We start from the raw sequence: 19,070 nt of genomic DNA on the forward strand, positions 1-19,070 counted from the left end.
AAAGTTTTTAATTAATATTGTATGCTTTTAGTGTTGTAAATTTGAAATTCTTAAATGATCTATTTATAAGCATATGGGATTTCATATTTAAATTTAAAAGAATTCATCTGTCAAAAACAATATCATTCACTTTTCAAAAAATTTAAATAAAAGTTTTTTCTTTTTCATTTGTCAAATACAACATCATTCACTTTTCAAAAATTTCAAATCTAATCTTTTTACTTTTCACATATGACAAAAGGAGTACATTTTATTTTTTAAAATTTTCAAACAAAATCATCTACTTTTTGCATAAGTCAAAAATAGTATTAATCACTTTTAAAAATATTTAAATAAAGTATGCACATGTGAAATATGACAATCAATTATCTTTCATATTTTCAAAATTTTCAAACAAAATCATCTACTTTTTACATAAATAAAAAAGAATATCAATCACTTTTGAAAAATATTCAAATAAAGCATGCACATGTGAAAGATGACAATCAATCATATTTAATATTTTCAAGATTCAAATATTTAATCATGTTATGCATATGTGAAAGATGACAATTAATCATCTTTCAAAAATTTCAAATTTAATTTTCAAAATATTCATACACATGTAGAAAATGTATTTTAATATTTTATGATAAAATATTAATTTTGAGCTTTAATCCTAATTTCGAATTTTTAAGAGATTTACAACATTACTCTATAAGCTTTAAGAACTTTTATGTAAATTTGTTTTCTACTTACTCATTCTTAGTTTCTTGATGTACTTGACTTTATTGTATAGATAACTTGAATTTGACACTCCTTTATTTTTTTAATTTATTTATTATCATAAAAATCTATACGAAGATATATAATTACGTAAAATTTAAAATCTTAGATTCAATAATTTACTACTATGAAAAAAAAGAAGGCGCCCCCATCTAGCTCCTAATCTTCAAGGAAGGGCGAGATCCTTTTAATAGAGGAGTTTTGTTACATACAAGTACAGTTATGCACTAATCTGTATATCAATATTATTTTATTTATACTTAACATTTAGATTAACATTATTTTCAATCAAATTTACTTTTTAACCAATCACATCATATTAATATATAGAATCAAATCTACTTTTTAATCAATCACATTATATTAATATATAAATTAGTACATAATTATATTTACAATTATATTTTTCTTTAATAGAGGACTCTCCCCATTAGGAATGACCTCTACTGGTCTACGATGCAGGCTCATTCGCTATCTCTCACATCATCATCAGAGAGGTCTAGCGACTCCCAATCTATCACATCGTACACTGAACATCTCCTTCGGTTGGATCAGATCCAATGAATGAATAATTCCACCAAAGTTCTGAGTTTGGATAAGTCAAAATATTAGTTTTGGTTTGAATCCATTTTGTATTTGATTCACTTCACAACTGCAAGTACCCACCAGGTAGGATGCTCGGAGGCCAAGCATTTCTCTCCTTAAAATTATCCCGAAGTCCAAACATGTAACTGTTGTGAAAAACGATGAAAGACAAAATAAAATAAATGCATTCAAGTCTATTACATAATATAAAATTAATCTGATTTACTTATGTCTAACGAGTCGTAGATGATTTTATTATATTAAAAACTCATAAAATACACTTTAAAATGAAATCTTACTTTTCAAAACAGTCACAATCGGCTAAACTGTTCATTAAATACATATAAAAATATTAATTTTTACTTTTTCGCATTATCTATTATAATAAAATGTCAAGTACGTCTCTAGTAAATCCTATATCTAATAGGATTTTATTATATACAAATACAGTCACGCACTAATCTATATATCAATACTGATTTATTTATATTTAAAATTTAAATTAACATTATTTTTAATAAAATTTACTTTTTAACCAATTATATTACATTAGTGTACAGATTAATACATAATTATGCTTGTAACTATATTTTTCCTATCTAATATTCACTCAAATGATCTGTTGAGCGAAACTCAAACAAATTCTCTACTAAAATTTTACTTGAACTATCTATTAAGTCTGTGCTCCCTGGTAAAAGTCTGTGCTCCGTAATACAAGCCAAAAAATCATAATGCATCTTTCTCATATCGAATCATCAAATCGAATTGATACACTAACAAAACCAACCTTAACAAATCCGACGGTAACAAAAGTAAAATCTGGGCGAAAGCATTGGGAAATCAGAAAAACAAAGTCCCGACAAGAAAATAACAAGAATCGTCCTTATTATGGTAAATATAAAAAGGGAGTCACTACAGTCATAGCTTTTTTCTTACTGTTAATTTATTTTAATGTATTTTTTTTCCTTTTATATATATTTTTTAAAAATTCACAATATCAATAAAAAACAAATACTTAATCACAAAATAAAAATAAAAAATAAAAAAACAAAAAAATTGCAACAGTAGCTGCCATATAAAAAACAGTAGCAGATCGCCCTAAGAGCCCCACGTCCATGTACTTATCGTATTGGGTCCCACCACCTGGCCACGAACTCCACGCTTAAGAAATTAAAATAAATCAATCAATAAACGGGAGCGATGCACGTTGTGGTCTCAGTGTTTTCCATATAAATCCATTCCTTCTTGGTTATGAAACTCATTATTGGACTCCAAACAAGTCCTTGTATGTTTCTCTGAGAGTAGGATTCACTGGTGTGGAGGACGGACTGAGTAAGACAGGGGAAGGGAGAAGGAGAGGCAGTGTGAGTTCGGAGACTACCTTTGAGTGCTGCATGTCACACGATTGCATTGAGACCTGTTGCCGTGGATTTGGAGAGCTTGTTAACCCCTTGCAATGGCCTCAACTCCGCAAAAAACGACGGCCTCTGCTTCTTCCTTTCTCGCCGACGGTCTTCCTTCTTCTTCTTCGTCTTCCTCCATTTTCCAGGACGCCACCGCTTCGGCTCTGGTCTCGGCCTCAGCAGCCAATGCCGAGCAAGATTGTAGCGTCGCCTCCACCGATTGCAGCAAAGATCAGCTCGGTAAGAACGTTGCCATGGCGTCAGTGATCCACGCCGTAAATTCACTTCCAGAACCTTCCGCCAATACCTCTTCCAAAAGTCCCCCTCTACTCTCTCTCTCTCTATATATATATATATACACACACACACAGACACTTTATTTTCTTTCTTACTTGTTCTTTGTTATTTTTATGAGAAATGGATCATCTTGGAGGTGTGTGTTGTTTATTAATGTTTCTGAGATTCTTCGAACGTATTTTTCAGGGTTAAATTGAGTGAGCTTTATTTCTGTTGGCCTTCGTATTTTCTTTTGCTTTTATGAGTTTTTCTATAAAAAATAGCGCAAGTAAAGAATAAGGAAGAGAGAGATTGGCGTGGTATTTCCGGAGTTAATTCTAATGTTTTAGTTAACTAACATATCCAATTTAGTTTACAATTAATTTTCTCTACAAATTTATTTCTGATACGAATCATATCATGTAAACGAATGAAACAAAACTAGTTAATACTCTGTACAATACCTTCTCTTTAGGGGGTAGTAGACTCTACAGGGTACATATAGATTTTACTCATGTATAGCATTTTGTTCCTCTTCTCTCTCTCTCTCTCTCTCTCTCTCTCTCTCTGTTATTATTCGTTTTTTGTTACCCTCTCAGCTCTAGTTCAGTTCCAATCTTGATGCTTCATTGTATTTGCGGCCGCCTTATACTCTTGATTGAAAGCAGTTGTCTCAGCTTCTGAATTTCTAAAAGCAATTTTACAAGTTTCTTGCCTGTTTGTTGCTTGCTTCTAGCATATTTTAAAAAAATATGCAGATATTTTCTATTCTGAACCTGAATGTTCCTGATTATATCCCAAATTATAACTAATGCAAATGCGAAGCTGATAATGATGCATCCCTATCTATTTCTTCTGGATGTTCTTGATGAATTTTGTACTGTGACTGTATCCCTTTGTTTTATTATCACGCAAACTGCTAATATGATCTTTCCCAATTTACTGATCACTCAAGTTTGTTGCATTTGATGTGTAGGGATTCCGACTATGCTGAGGGCTCAAACAAAACATCCTTTCGATCCTTTATCTGCCACTGAGATCTCAGTGGCAGTATCAACTGTCAGGGCAGCTGGAGCCACACCAGAGGTTGTGAATGCACTATTGATTGTTTTTTTTTTTTTTTCCCGTATAATAATCTGTGATGTTTACTTTGAACGTGGTGAACTCATCGATTTTGGTCCTTTCAGGTCAGAGATAGCATGCGCTTCATAGAAGTGGTTCTGTTTGAGCCAGATAAACACGTTGTTGCTCTGGCAGATGCATATTTCTTCCCTCCTTTTCAACCGTCTTTAGTTCCAAAAACCAAAGGCGGCCCAGTGATCCCTAGCAAGCTCCCACCCAGGCGAGCTAGACTTATTGTCTACAACAGAAAGTCAAATGAGACAAGTGTATGGGCTGTTGAGTTATCAGAAGTACATGCTGTAACCCGCAGTGGACATCATAGGGGAAAAGTTATTTCATCACGATTTGTTCCAAATGTTCAGCCTCCAATGGTAATTTTCTTTCACCACATTTGAGCCTGTAGTATATACCTGTATTCTTTGTTCACTTTGGGTAAGATCATTAACGTAGGACTGGAGTTTGAAATTCTGTATTACTTACTGTCAACTGAACTCTTATGCTTCTGAGGAACATGGAGCAAAAGCATTGCAATTGTTGGTTTTTCCCCTTCCTTTTCTGGTCATTACAACTTTTGATGCTGATTTACATGAGTTAAAAATGGAAGAGCTATGTTGATTTAACATAAATGCTGGTATTAGATTTATGTGAAATCTGCGGGATGTCTTCTTTGCAATTGTGGTGGTAAACTTTCAACATTCATTTTGCTTTCATATGGTTCAGCTAGAGGCAAGTAACTTTTGCGGATTCTTTTCTAGGGGGATTTTGGACATTTGGGTAAGGGGTGTCGGGGAGAGGGAGGGGTATGAGGTTTTGTTGGTCGATAGACTGAAGATTGGTTCTAAGGTGGGGTAACGATGGTTTGGCCTGGCTTAGGTTACTTCAAGCTTAGTATGTGCTACATATAAGCTCATTCTAACCACAACTTGTTTAACTAGTAGGCAGGTTGCGTTTGGATGCTGAGGTGATCTTAGATGATCTGAGTTGATTTGTGAATAGTACTGTTTTGTGGGTCTCATTAAGATGTATTTAAATGTAAATAGGTTGAGATATGTATTTGAATGTATGAAGTAGGTTAAGATGGGTTTAACTTTTTCATAGGAAGTTAAAAAGTAATGAGTCCCATCAATGATTGGTTTGAGATAAATTGAGTTGACTTTAATATTTAAGGTCAACCAATGTGCAGGAATTGGATTTTCATAATTTTACTCTCTCCTGATACAAATCTGACCGATAAATCCACAGAAAAGGATAAAAGAAAGCCAATTTTGGTTGGGTTTTGTTTTACCGGGTTTTGGTCTGAACTGCTGGCTCTAGATTCAAGTTTGCTCCACAAAATTCTTTTTCCCCGATATACCACTGTAATTTTCTAGAAGGCATGTAGCACTTTGTTTTTGGCATACTTATTCTTTGATGTTGTTTTTCTTGATATCATTCAGGATGCTGTAGAATATGCTGAATGTGAAGCTGCTGTCAAAGACTTCCCCCCATTTAGAGAGGCAATGAAGAGGCGGGGTATCGAGGACATGGATCTTGTGATGGTTGATACATGGTAATTTAAATTCAAAAGCCAGTGGTTTCTGCATGTTCTATTTCAATAAGCAATTGATTTTTGCAAACTCTGTTGTTAACTTTGCTTTTACACATTCTCTATGTAGGTGTGTTGGTTATCACAGTGAAGCTGATGCTCCTTGCCGAAGACTTGCCAAACCACTTATTTTCTGTAGATCTGAGAGTGATTGCCCTATGGAAAATGGATATGCACGCCCAGTTGAGGGTGTCTGTGTACTTGTTGATATGCAAAACATGGTGGTGATTGAGTTTGAAGACTGTAAATTCGTGCCCCTACCTCCAGCTGATGCACTGAGGAATTATACTGCTGGTGAAAGCAGAGGTGGTGCTGATCGAAGTGATGTAAAGCCTTTACAAATTACCCAGCCTGAAGGTCCGAGCTTCCGCATTGATGGCTACTTTGTAGAATGGCAGAAGGTAGATGTTATTTTGCCAGACTAGGTTGAGTAATTTTTGTTGTTCTAAGTTCAGAAACTTACTCAGAACATCTATATTTTGTTATGGTTGCCAGTGGAATTTTCGTATTGGTTTCTCTCCTAGAGAGGGTTTGGTTATATATTCTGTTGCATACATTGATGGTAGTCGAGGACGAAGATCTGTGGCCCACAGGTTGAGTTTCGTGGAGATAGTTGTGCCTTATGGAGATCCAAATAATCCACATTACAGGAAAAATGCCTTTGATGCAGGGGAAGATGGCCTTGGAAAGAATGCACACTCTCTTAAGAAGGTTTATAATTGTTACTCATTATATTTGTTTGTGACAACATACAATTTCTATTGGTGGAACTTGATTGGTTTGAAACAAAACTACTATGTACAGGGATGTGATTGTTCGGGATATATCAAATACTTAGATGCCCACTTCACAAACTTCACCGGAGGTGTTGAAACAATTGAAAATTGTGTATGTTTGCATGAAGAGGATCATGGAATTCTATGGAAGCATCAAGATTGGAGAACAGGCTTAGCAGAAGTACGAAGATCTAGACGGCTTTCAGTGTCTTTTATATGCACGGTGGCTAATTATGAGTATGGATTTTTCTGGACCTTTTATCAGGCAAGTTAAATATCCAGATTTTTTTAATGCAAAATCTAGTATGCTTGCATTTCTATAAATGTCGATTAGACCTGTATGTCATCTTTGAACTGAAGGAAATTCTGTAAAATTGTAATACAAGTGGTGCAAAAGTAAACTGAGAGCGCATAACATGTTCTCTGGCATGATGGTAAAAACATTGGCAGTTCCCTTTGATGTGCAAGTTATACGCTGTTACAGGATGGAAAAATCGAAGCTGAAGTTAAACTTACAGGAATTCTCAGCTTAGGAGCATTGCAACCTGGAGAGGTCCGAAAGTATGGTACAATGATAGCACCGGGTTTATATGCACCTGTTCATCAGCACTTCTTTGTTGCTCGTATGGACATGGCTGTAGATTGCAAACCTGGTGAAGCTTTCAATCAGGTGCACTGCTTTGAACTTCAGGGATTCTTATTAGTGGTTTTCTCGTGCCTGATTATCATGTTGTGTCAAAATATAAGAGCCAGCTGGGAGTTGCACGATACTGACAATTAAAGTTCCTGCTGGGAGTAATTGGCATGAGCTATGGCATTAGTTGTAATTATTAAGATTACGGTATTGCCCTATATGTACTCAAATTCTTCTGTATAGGTATGCTTCAGATCCTTAATATGCTTAACAATTCAGCAGGCTATCATCTTTCCTTTTTTCTTTTTTCTTGAAAAACAAATCCCTGAGGCCGTCTTTGTGCTTGGAGGCATTAGGAAGGCAGCTTTTAAATTACTGTTTTTCTATGTGCCTGATGATATCTAAATGTAATGTGGAACCTTTCCAGCAATCTTTTTTAAGTAGTCTGCAGAGTGTTGATTTGGTCCTTAAAGATTCAGAACCTTAATGGGGAATGCTTGTGGGTTATTTTCCATTGGCCCGCTGAGAAACAAATCTTGGCAATCTATAAAAGACTCTAATAGTAAAAATGGTTGTAAGAAACCAGGCTTGCTTCCCTGAAATCGAAGCATCGCTAGTAGATTTTATGCTCTCGTAAGTTGCTGTTATCGAGAACAATGCTTCTACATTGTTGTTTACTTAACGATATCACATCTTTCATCCCCCCATTTTGTAGGTTGTAGAGGTAAATGTTAGAGTTGAGGAACCTGGAGAGAACAACGTTCACAATAACGCCTTCTATGCTGAAGAGAGACTGCTCAAATCTGAAATGGAAGCAATGAGTGATTGTGACCCTTTCACCGCTCGGCATTGGATTGTAAGGCATTCTATCCTTCTTTAAGAGAAAAACATTTTTTTATTACTATATTGTAGTGTGCATGTGTTCTTTTTCTTGAGTTCCTTTAGTTGTATGAAGCACTTTTGGACTCTATATGGAATTATTTATGTTGTTTAACACAACTTAAAATAAGGTCAAATCTTCGTTTCTCGGTTTCAAATGAAGTTATTTTCAACTGTGTAGTAGTATTTTATAATCAGTCGGAATTTTGAAATGACTTCATCTCATTCCTGGTTTATGTAATTTTCTTAAACGCATTTTGTGAGCTATGTTGAGCAGACAGAAGACTTCCCATATTCCCTGAAAACTGATTGGGCTTAACCACATCTAGTTTGGTGGCAAGACCAGGTGAAGGCCCAGTCAACCAACCTAAAGCAATCGATTTCCGCTTTAGGTAATAGCTTATAGTATCTTATATATTGTCATAACTAATTTTTGTAAAGATTGTTAGTCTGGCTAATTGATTTTGGCCTTTAATTTCTAGGTAGTAGCCTATAACAGCATGTCATCTGGTGCAAATATTGTTATAACTATTGCTTGTAAAATTGACCCTGCTGACTGATAGATCTCAGCAATTAGATTCTAAGAAGCAGCATATGCCAGTGGGGTCTCAGTTGCAAATATTGTCATAGCAAGAGTTTGTGACGAAACTTATCCTGCTAGTTGATACAGTCAATACACATAATTTGAAGTTGGAGCTTTTGGCTCTAACCAGAGCTTATGTGGGCTTTTGAAGCTTTTACACAACAGTTATAAGTCTGGGCTGATCTTAATTGGGCTGAAATTTTCTCTTGCATCACATTCTTTTAGAGTTACTTGTTTCCTATGAGTGAGCATTTGCACAATTTTGCACTCCAGGTGAGGAATACAAGAACCGTCAATCGCACTGGACAGTTAACAGGCTACAAACTCGTACCTGGTTCAAACTGTTTGCCATTAGCTGGTTTGGAGGCTAAGTTTATGAAAAGAGCTGCTTTCTTGAAGCATAATCTTTGGGTTACACAATATGCTCATGATGAAATGTTTCCTGGAGGAGAGTTCCCTAATCAAAATCCACGTGTTGGTGAAGGATTGGCTACATGGGTTCAGAAGGATCGATCTCTGGAAGAAACAGATATAGTTCTTTGGTTGGTCACTTCTCCTTTATTTGTTTCCAGATTTGTTTCCAGCAACTTATATACCAAAGCAGCTCTCTCCATATAAACAAGCCGGACATTCTATTTTTAAGTGCACTTTTTCTCATCATATACAAATTCTCCCTTGTGACTTTTCACTTGATCCAGATTTCCTTTTGACTATTTCTTTAAATTATGATTGCGTGGTGTCATCTTATTTTGATCACGATTATTCTTATTGCTGCTGGCTCCATTTCTCTATCACATCTTGATTGCAATTATTTTGATGAATTAATAAGGTAATCTTGTGAAATGCAGGTACGTATTTGGAATCACACACGTCCCTCGGTTGGAAGATTGGCCTGTTAAGCCAGTGGAGCACATTGGCTTTATGCTTATGGTAGTCACTAATTAATCTTACCCTGCATATTTACTTGTCAATAAAAATTCATATGTTGTTTGCGCATCTTGAGTCTTGATTACGGCGTTAGTAACTAAAAGACATCGACCTGTGTTTGGGAGAATTGGCCCGAGGTGTAAATTCAAGATCTTGTATCTGATCTTGTATCTGATGTTTGTGTGCCACTTTCTTGATAGAGAGAATATTGCAAAAATGGCCGGTCTGTAAATTAGGCAAGAACTACAACCCTTATCATCACCAAAGACCTTTCTTCAACTAAGTTTGTTTGAATGGTCACTTAGCAGTTTGTACATGTAGTGACCATAGAGTTGCCTTTATCTGTTCGTATAAGTGGATATTTTGTGTAAATTGACTTGCCAATCATGCCTTCTGAATCGTCGTCGTATATTATGTGTCTCATACGTGATACTGATTCTGATGATGTGTGTGTATCAGCCTCATGGGTTCTTCAACTGCTCTCCTGCTGTAGATGTTCCTCCCAACTCCTATGAATTGGGTGCCAAAGGAAATGATGTCAAGGACAATGGGATGGCCAAGACAATTCAGCCTGCATTGCTGGCGAAGATGTGAAGAGATGTTGCTTTCATGTGAATGTCTTTTATGTGTAAAAGAAAGGTGACATTCTGCTGCTTTCAAGCAAGCAATATGTGGGGGAGTTCTTCAATCTATATAAGTGGAACTTTATTCTGGTTTTGTCATATTTAAAAAAATTATATTTTAATAATATTTTTATTCAATTTCTTCTTTTTCATTTTAAAATTTAATAAAACATCATAATTTAAATTATTTTAATATTATATAAAAATCATTTTACTATTATTTACGTATTTTTATCTCATCTAATGTTTGAAGCATTCGTAGAGAATCTCGTTTTTACTTCTAGGCAAGTTTGATTATTTAATAATATTATATTCTTAGAAATGGAGAGGTGAAAGCTCTACGAAAGACCCATGAAGTGGAGTGAGTTGATACGTGTCATATGAAGACAATATTCCTTCCTACCTATATTGAATTTTAACGTTGCATTTCAATCTGTATTCCACGTTCTGTTGCTTTTCCCTTCTGTATTGTAAAGATAATGTTTGGTCAATGGAGTACAAAGACTTGTGGAATTATTAAATTTTCTTTTTAAAAATTGCTAGAGGAAATTCTATTAGTCCAATACTGCGAATATACGTGGCATTTTTTAGTTGGTCTGACTTCATCAATCCTTTTTCTTTTATAGGATGTTTTGGTCAATGGATTCCCTGGTAGGCCCCTGCTACTCCTTTGCCACGTCATTTATTTATTTAATTGAGAGTTGTTATAAATTAATTTGTATTGTATGATCATATTTAACCGTTGTTATTGACCAGATCTTAACCTTCAATTAAGATCTTTGTATCCCTATATATATGGGCATATTTTCTTAGTTCAGTTATCAATAACAATGAAAACTTCTCTGAACTCTCTCTTTCTTTTTTATTGATTTTACAACACGTTATCAGTACGATTGCTCTTCAATCTCTTCTTCCTCTAAAGATCTTCGTTTTTCTGTTATCTGTGTTGGTTATTTTGGATTCTTTGAAGTCTTGCATAGAGAGGGGTTTCTATTGTATTTTACTCAGAAGATTCGAGCACTTCCCATACGCTGCAGATGCACCCACCGAGCAGCACCGGCGAGTGATGCTCCTGTCGCTGGTCCGACCCGAAACCGACCCCATCCATGACCCAACCCACACCTGAACTCAATTGGAGTCGCTGAACATGTTGGTGCTGCCGGCATCACAGATGATAGACTTGCAAACGCTATACAACGTGCAGGGGTGGGACCTTCACGGCCAGTTGCATGATCTTCTCTTTCGCATGGATCGCCGACGATGTCAATAGACGAGGAGATACCAACTAGGCATTTCTTAAAAGCTTCGGAGGACAAAGATTTTTGCCGGAGGCCCACTTCCATTCTCGTTGTTTCCGGTGAGTCCCAACCGGAGCTGGGTTACCTTTTTGAAGACATACAGGAACCGGAGAAGAAAGCCCTACAGGAACCGGAGACCCCATCACCACCATGTTTCTCTTCCAATTTCGTTTCTTGTTACCTCGGCTATAATCTCACATGATTTTATTTTTCTTAAGAGCTACCTATCTATCCATCTTTTTATCTATCTATTAATCTTCTTAAGCTTACCAGGGAAAAACCCAGCACAATCTATTGTCAAATGCAGCACAGAACGAGCGTCTTCCTCTCCGAGCAGGTGTGCAAGTTCCGTTCTTTGAGTAGCTTCAGCTTTGATAGGCCATCGCAAGAACGCTCTTGTTGAAAACGAGGGAGAGGTGACCCATCGATCTCAGTTTTTGCTTTCCCGTAGTTTTGGCTTTTTCCAGGTGATCAATCACGGCGTGTTGCCGGAAGCAGTGAAGAAAATGTTAGACGTGGCTATTGAGTTCTTTAGCCTGTCGGTGGAAGAGATGTTGAAGCTTTATTCGGATGACCCTTTAAAAATAGGGGTGCTAGGATTCTACTGCTACCTCTTGGTGATCTTTATTTGCGTGAGGAATTGCGATTCCACGAAATCTGACATGAGACCCACGTGCTAACCAACGGTGGGAGGTTAAGAATGCCCGCATAGTCAAATGACATGCCGCAAATGTTGATATTTGTTTTTATTTCAATAAATGAAGACCGACAGCTAGAATTAGGATGGATGAACAATAAATTAGAAAATACTTTTGTCAGCAAGTCAAAAATGGGTTGCTGGAAGACGACGAATCAAAATTGATGGCTAAATCTAGAAGGTTATGATGATTATGAAGCTAGCGATCTTCTATTTCAAGTAAGTTTTTTAATATATTATTTATAATCCTCAAGGTGAGTATTAAAAATTATATTCATTATTATTACTTGATAAAATTCTATATTTATTCACATAGTTTACATCTCAGTTATATCTATGGTGAATTAAAATTTTCATAATTTACATTTCAATTATATCTGTGGTCAATTTTTATTCACATAGTTTATATAAAAGTTTTATTTATTTATTTATACTTGTTATGAATTATTGATGATATGTTTAAAATGAATGTCTCGAATGTGCTCCTGAAGTAGAAATATCGAGTGTGCTCCTGAAATAGCAATATCAAGTGTGCTCCTAAAATAACAATATCGAGTGCTACCAGTTTTCGGGCTAGAAGTTTATATTGGAAAAGTTACCAGCTTTCTCTTTGAGATGATATTATACAATTATTGAATCAAATATTATGATGCATCAAAAGTGATATGATTCAAAATATTTATATCTTTTTCATGATTATCGTGATCATCAAAAATCAATTATGATAAGTCGAATAAATTTTTATATGGATGTCCATAAAAGAACCAGAAGATGCTTTTATTATAAATCTTTACCACCAGGAGTGGAAAGAAAAATTTGCTAGAAGCAAATAAAATGAAATAATTCGATATTATCTTGATTATCATATGTGAACTGGAAGTTCAGATGATAATTAAATTATGAATGTAATAAGATAAAAATGTCTCATATTCTAACTACTAAAATCCTAGCGAGGATTAAAGTCCTTGTAGAACAATCAAGAAATTTAGCAGTATAATGAATATAAGACATGTCTAAAAGCATGTGAGACCTATTGATACAAAAGACAAAACATCTCGAAAGAGAAAAGCATAAATAATTTGGTGCTCCTGAAGAGGCTGTACCCACAAAACAAGCAATAAAGTTTATCTAAATTTTCTGTATAAAATTCTCTCATATAAACTCTTAAAGAGTATAAATCTCCTTAAGAGTGACTCCTGAAGAGGTTTTTTATGAAATGTCTTCCCTTGAAGAGGGATAAGTACCTGAAAATAACGAGATCCCAATACATTTCATGAATATTGGAGAAATTTTGGATAGAAATAAAATCGTTGTCGACAACATTTTTTCATATAAGATGGCAATTTACATTACCAGAAGTAATGAAGAAAGTGTACAAAGAACCGTCGAAGAATATCGACGTAAAAATATTGGCCAAATTTGAAAAAAACAATTCCTGCAGAATTGATATTACTGGTAAAATATGATGCATAGGGACCTGTAGTCCAAACACCTAAAGAGGTGATACTTGTTGAATATCAATGGGTATTTATGAAAATATGATATATAAATCATGAGTCAGTTTCTCGCAGACAATTCCTGCAGAATTGATATCACCAGTAAAATGTGATACATATGGACTCGAAATTCAAACACCTAAAGAGGTGATGCTTGTTGAATATCAGTGGATATTTATATAAATGATATAAAATGCCTAAAACTTCTAATCTAAAAATGTGATATATAAATCACGACTCAGTTTCTCGCAGAAATAATATTGATATGCTTTTAAAGTGGTTGAAATTATATTGAGATTTTTATTAGGTTGAAAGTTACTGAGAGTTTAGATATGCATGATTAATTGCATATTTATATGGATCATTGGATCATGACATATATATAAAAATCCATAAATGATAGAAAATGCCTGAAACTTCTAATCTGAATACATCTAGAAATATGTATTCTATCAAATTTCAAAAATCCTTATATGATCTAAAATAATCCAAACGCATGTGGAATAAGCTATTATTGCAATTTATATATATGATTTAAATGTCATTGAGGCTCCAAAAGAATTCATGAAAAATGCACATATTTAAGATATAAATATGAAACCCTTGCGGCTTCAAGAGGGAGATGAATGATATTATTAGTTTTGAAATATCATCTCTTAAAAGTAATTAATATATCAGACTCATATTACGATTTTATAAGAAGTGTGTTATTAAAAGGAGAAACAAAATGGAGTACACAGAACATCTAACAGAATATAGAAAACACAAATATGAATATTTGTGAAAAATTATTTGATTATATCAAAGAAAAATTATAAAAATTTGAAGCACCTAACCTCATTCTTTAAACGATCTTGTTCTTCAAGAATTCACATGGCATTCTTATTTAAAGGAGTAAGCAATCGAAAAAAAGATTTAAGTAAGGATTTTAAATTCCTATTCTCTTATTTTATTGTTCATATATTCATGTTGGACTCCATAAGAAGTCGCTAAAAGATAGAAATATTCTCGTGGAGTTTGTCAACCCCACAAGTTTTGGATTATAGTCGCTGAGAAAATGCGACAATGGATGATGAGTATCGAATATCAAGACTCATAAGCTCGTAGATAGTTTCATTATCTGACTTATTAATCAGATCATTATTGTATTGCATTATAGAACATGTGGTAGAAGTAGAAACAGCTGATGAACGAGGTGCAGAATACCTCATATATTGGCCATGAGAAGATTGCTGAGTCATTGCAGAGTAAGAATGCAGTATAATTACAGAAAAGTAAAAAAAGATGAGATACGAATAAAGATGAGCTGAATATATTTTTTATAGAGAAAATTATGACAAAGCATCTCTATTATTTCACAACATCTCTCGTGAAGCATCTCTCTACAAGAGACAAATGATGTAGAATCATAACTCTGCGGCGCCTAACAGCTACAGAAGAGCTGAAAATCCTACGGTGCTTGTCTGGTCTAAAAAATTGGCCACCGTTTTTGTTGAAAAATGAGGTTAGCGGTTTAATTTTTGATGAATTCTTCACTAACTATGTTATTTACAAGAACTCCAGAAGAGCACAACTCCAGAAGAGTAGTGAATTTAATGTTAAAATGATCTTGAATCAATATGGTGAATTTCATTATAAAATATTGAAGTACTTTTATATGGACAAAGCTCATCCTTGAGTACTCCAATAGTTGCTCGATCATTTGATGAGCAGAAAGATCCATTTTATCCTTGTGAAGACGACGAAGAAATTTTTAGTCTTGAAGTACCTTATCTCTAGTTCAATTGAAGCCTTGAATATGTGATTATTTGGATCAAGTCCACAATTAGTTGGATATACGGATGCATGTTATCTTTCAGATCCACACAAGAAGATTATTGTAATTCATAAGGAGAAATGTGAAATTGATGTCAAGCAGATACGATCAAGTGATAATTTGACAAATTTATTCACTAAAGCATTACCAACTGCAACATTTAAGAAGATTGTGCAGAACATTGGAATGCGGAGACTTGAAGACCTATTATCATGTACTTTTTAGGGGAAGTAATGTCTTGAAAACTTGTGCTGATTGTACTCTTTTTCCTTCGCTAAGATTTTATCCCACTGGGTTTTCCTTTGCAAGGTTTTAATGAGGCAATCCTAAAGTACTTGGCGGTACACATGAATACTGTATTCTTTTTCCTTCGCTATTAGTTTTTTCCCACAGGATTTTTCCTTGGCAATGTTTTAACGAGGCATATTCTTTAAATATGATCATCCAAAATGGAAGTGTTATAAACTAATTTATATTGTATGACCACATTTAACCGTCATTATTGACCAGGTCTTAAACCGTCAATTAAGACCTTTGTATCTCTATATATATGAGTATAATTTCTTAGTTCAGTTATCAATAACAATAAAAACCTCTTTGAACTCTCTCTCTTTCTCTCTCTTTTTCATTAATTTCATAACAAATGTTTATTCCACGTACAAAAATTATCGAAATTATATCAATTTTTTTTAACTTAATAATTTTTAAATAATATTATAATTTTTTTAAAATATTTAAAAATATAAAAATATATAAAAAATAATAATAATTTACCTATTCATAGCCACCTTCTATATTTTTTATCTTATAAGGTACTTTCATTTGACCTGGGACACTAAAGTCGTCTTTCCTATAGGAAAAGGGAAAAAGAGAACCCAAAATCAATAATATATTACAGCTTTATCCAAAAACAATTTAAAATAGTAAAAAAAATTAAAAATGCTTTAGATTTTTCGTTTATGCTGTAGCTTTGTTCCTGGCCGGCGTAAAATTAAGCAACACAGGCACTGGAACATCGTTGCAGAAAATCTAGTACTCCAGATTTTGGTCTCTCCGCTACTTCATGGCTGTCCCTGCTGACGACAAGACGCTCAATCTCCAAGATGAGCTCTCTTTTCCAATTCTGCTTGCGGACCGAGTCATCAAGTCCGCCCAAGAAGCAGAATCCTCCAAGCAGGAATGCTCCGACCTCGCCATGCAAGTCGAACGCCTCTCACATATGCTCCGCTCCACCGTCCGACTAGCCGCCTTGTCTGCCCATCCACTTTACGAGCGACCCGTCCGTCGGATCGTCGCCGACATGGCCAAGAATCTTGAGCGAGCCCTCACTCTCATCCGCAAGTGCAAGCATAGCGGGGTTCTCCGCCAGGTGTTCTCCATCACCACCACCGCCGACTTCCGGAAGGTCTCTAATCTTTTGGAGTCTTCCATCGGAGACATGAAGTGGCTCTTATCGATATTTGACTCCGAGGGGACCAACCTCTCGCTCCCTCCCATCGCAAGCAACGACCCTATTCTCGCCTGGGTCTGGTCCTACATCGCCACCATCCAGATGGGCCAGCTCAAGGACCGCACCGACGCCGCCAACGAGCTCGCTTCGCTGGCCCGCGACAACGACCGCAACAAGAAGATGATCGTGGAAGAGGGAGGGATTGCCCCCTTGCTCAAACTCCTCAAGGAGGGCGCGTCCGCCGAGGCCCAAATCGCTGCCGCCACCGCTCTCTCCAACATCGCCACGGACAAGGAGAGAGTAATTTCCATTGTCCAGAACCTTGGGGTTCCGATCATTGTGCAAGTCCTCGGTGACTCGTCGACGAGGGTTCGGATTCCGGTGGCGAATCTGGTGGCGCGGATGGCCGAACTTTACCCGGAGGCGCAGGAGGAGTTTGCGCGGGAAAACGCGACGAGGCCGCTTGTGTCGACGCTGTCGATGGGTGCGGTTCTGGATGATCCGAAGCTTCATTTGGGTAAGACCACCATCCACTCCCTTGTTCAAATTAACAAAGAGTTAACTAAAAATGGCAAAGCAACATCAATAAACGATCATAATAATTCGTCGTCATTGTTGGGTCGCTCTCACTCGAGTTCTACTCACTACGATGGGACTAGCAGAGGCGGGCATTATAATAAGAAGGAGAGGGAGTGGGAGACGGAATCACCCGAGGTGAAACTTAAGGTCAAGGTCAATTGCGCTGAGGCCTTGTGGAAATTGTCCAAAGGGAGTTTGGAAAATAGCAAGAAAATTGCGGAGACAAAAGGGTTGCTTTGCTTGGCGAAGATTATTGAGGTTGAGAGAGGAGATTTGCAACTCAATTGCTTGATGACCGTGATGGAGATAGCGGCAGTGGCGGCATCCAATTCTGACCTCAGGCGAGCGGCTTTCAAGACTAATTCGCCACCTGCAAAAGCTGTATTCGATCAGCTTTTGAGGGTAACTCAAGAAGGGAGTAGTCCCAGATTGCAAATTCCTGCCATCAGAGCAATTGGGTTTTTGGCTCGGACTTTCCCTGCAAGGGAGAGACGGATAATTGGGCCTTTGGTTGTGCAGCTTGGTAACAATAATGTGGAAGTGGCAACGGAGGCTGCTGTTGCATTGGGGAAATTCGTGTCCCCAGAGAACTTCAATTGTGTAGAGCATTCGAAGGCAGTTATAGAGTTTGATGGGATTCCACCCCTAATGAAGTTGTTGGAAATTCAAGAACAGGGGCCTCAAATGCACGGAGTCGTGTTGTTGTGTTACCTTGCTTTGCACTTTAGCAACAGCAAAGCTCTTGAACAAGCAGAGGCGTTGAAGGCTCTTGAGGGTGCTGCCCGTTCTGTTGTTGCTCAAAATCCTGATTTGAGGGATCTGTTTGCCAGGGCCATACACCAACTCACTGTTTATCAGGATGCAGCTTATCCGCACAGGCAGCCTTCAGCAACTTAAATGCCGGAGTCTTACTAGCCAGAACTATTCCTCCATGTGAGTGTCTTAGATTGTAACATACCAAGAACGGATTGATATAAGGTAAACAATATTTGACCATAGAGGATCTGATTGTTCACGTGATTGCATTGTCTTCCCAAGTAATTGTGTTGATTGGTTGAGTTTAGCTTTTAAGTGTGAATGTTTTAATATGTACCTGTGATTGTTTGCACATAACTTTGACAGAATTTTATTGTTGTATTTCTGAGGAATTACCAATTCTTGTTTCACCTATGTTATCTAACAATTGATATGTTTGAATCTTTCTCTCGGTTTTATTGTTCCCTAATGAATAATTTTTATTTTTAGCAGTACTAACATTTCTTTGATATGTTTTCGATTTTTAATACGCCTCTATGGCACCAGATCCTACAATATTTACTTAAAAAAACAACTTTCTAATATGCCACTATGGAAAGGATCTACTGAAGTAACATCGATTTTATTTAGTGGGTGGAAACTTTTTCTGAAGCGAGAGTGATCGAGTTTGTTTTATGGTTGTGGTTCTATTTTGTTCTATTTGCAGACTGATTTGGATGGTCTTGTCTCAGATAGCAACTTCCCTTGCATCTTTTGGGCAATGTTCATTGCAAGCTTTGGGATTGTTTGAATGGAAGCATATATTACTTTAACTTCATGT

General features: G+C 36.1%; 2 protein-coding genes across 10 annotated transcripts; both read left to right on the forward strand.

Moving 5' to 3' along the window:
- The first annotated feature begins 2,564 nt into the window (after positions 1 to 2,564).
- LOC122281955 (copper methylamine oxidase-like) lies at positions 2,565 to 11,048 on the forward strand. 9 transcript variants are annotated; one of them, XM_043093840.1, is made up of 13 exons: positions 2,566 to 3,071; positions 4,006 to 4,115; positions 4,217 to 4,522; positions 5,588 to 5,700; positions 5,807 to 6,137; positions 6,232 to 6,447; positions 6,541 to 6,777; positions 6,997 to 7,182; positions 7,862 to 8,002; positions 8,882 to 9,150; positions 9,457 to 9,538; positions 10,029 to 10,174; positions 10,785 to 11,048. In XM_043093840.1, the coding sequence occupies exons 1-13, from the start codon at positions 2,807 to 2,809 to the stop codon at positions 10,885 to 10,887; spliced, it is 2,505 nt and encodes an 834-aa protein (XP_042949774.1). In that variant the 5' UTR covers positions 2,566 to 2,806; the 3' UTR covers positions 10,888 to 11,048. The 9 variants fall into 9 exon arrangements, 8 of the variants coding, with proteins under 8 accessions (XP_042949779.1, XP_042949774.1, XP_042949781.1 ...); XM_043093841.1 differs by having other exon boundaries at positions 2,567 to 2,993; XM_043093843.1 differs by having other exon boundaries at positions 2,568 to 3,071; positions 9,995 to 10,174.
- A 5,330-nt stretch (positions 11,049 to 16,378) lies between these two features.
- On the forward strand, positions 16,379 to 18,693 carry LOC122281736. The gene has a single exon (XM_043093485.1). The coding sequence runs from the start codon at positions 16,529 to 16,531 to the stop codon at positions 18,389 to 18,391; it is 1,863 nt and encodes a 620-aa protein (XP_042949419.1). The 5' UTR covers positions 16,379 to 16,528; the 3' UTR covers positions 18,392 to 18,693.
- Positions 18,694 to 19,070: the final 377 nt, after the last annotated feature.

The sequence above is a fragment of the Carya illinoinensis genome, chromosome 11, assembly GCF_018687715.1.
Source record: "Carya illinoinensis cultivar Pawnee chromosome 11, C.illinoinensisPawnee_v1, whole genome shotgun sequence".
Classification (NCBI taxonomy): domain Eukaryota; kingdom Viridiplantae; phylum Streptophyta; class Magnoliopsida; order Fagales; family Juglandaceae; genus Carya; species Carya illinoinensis.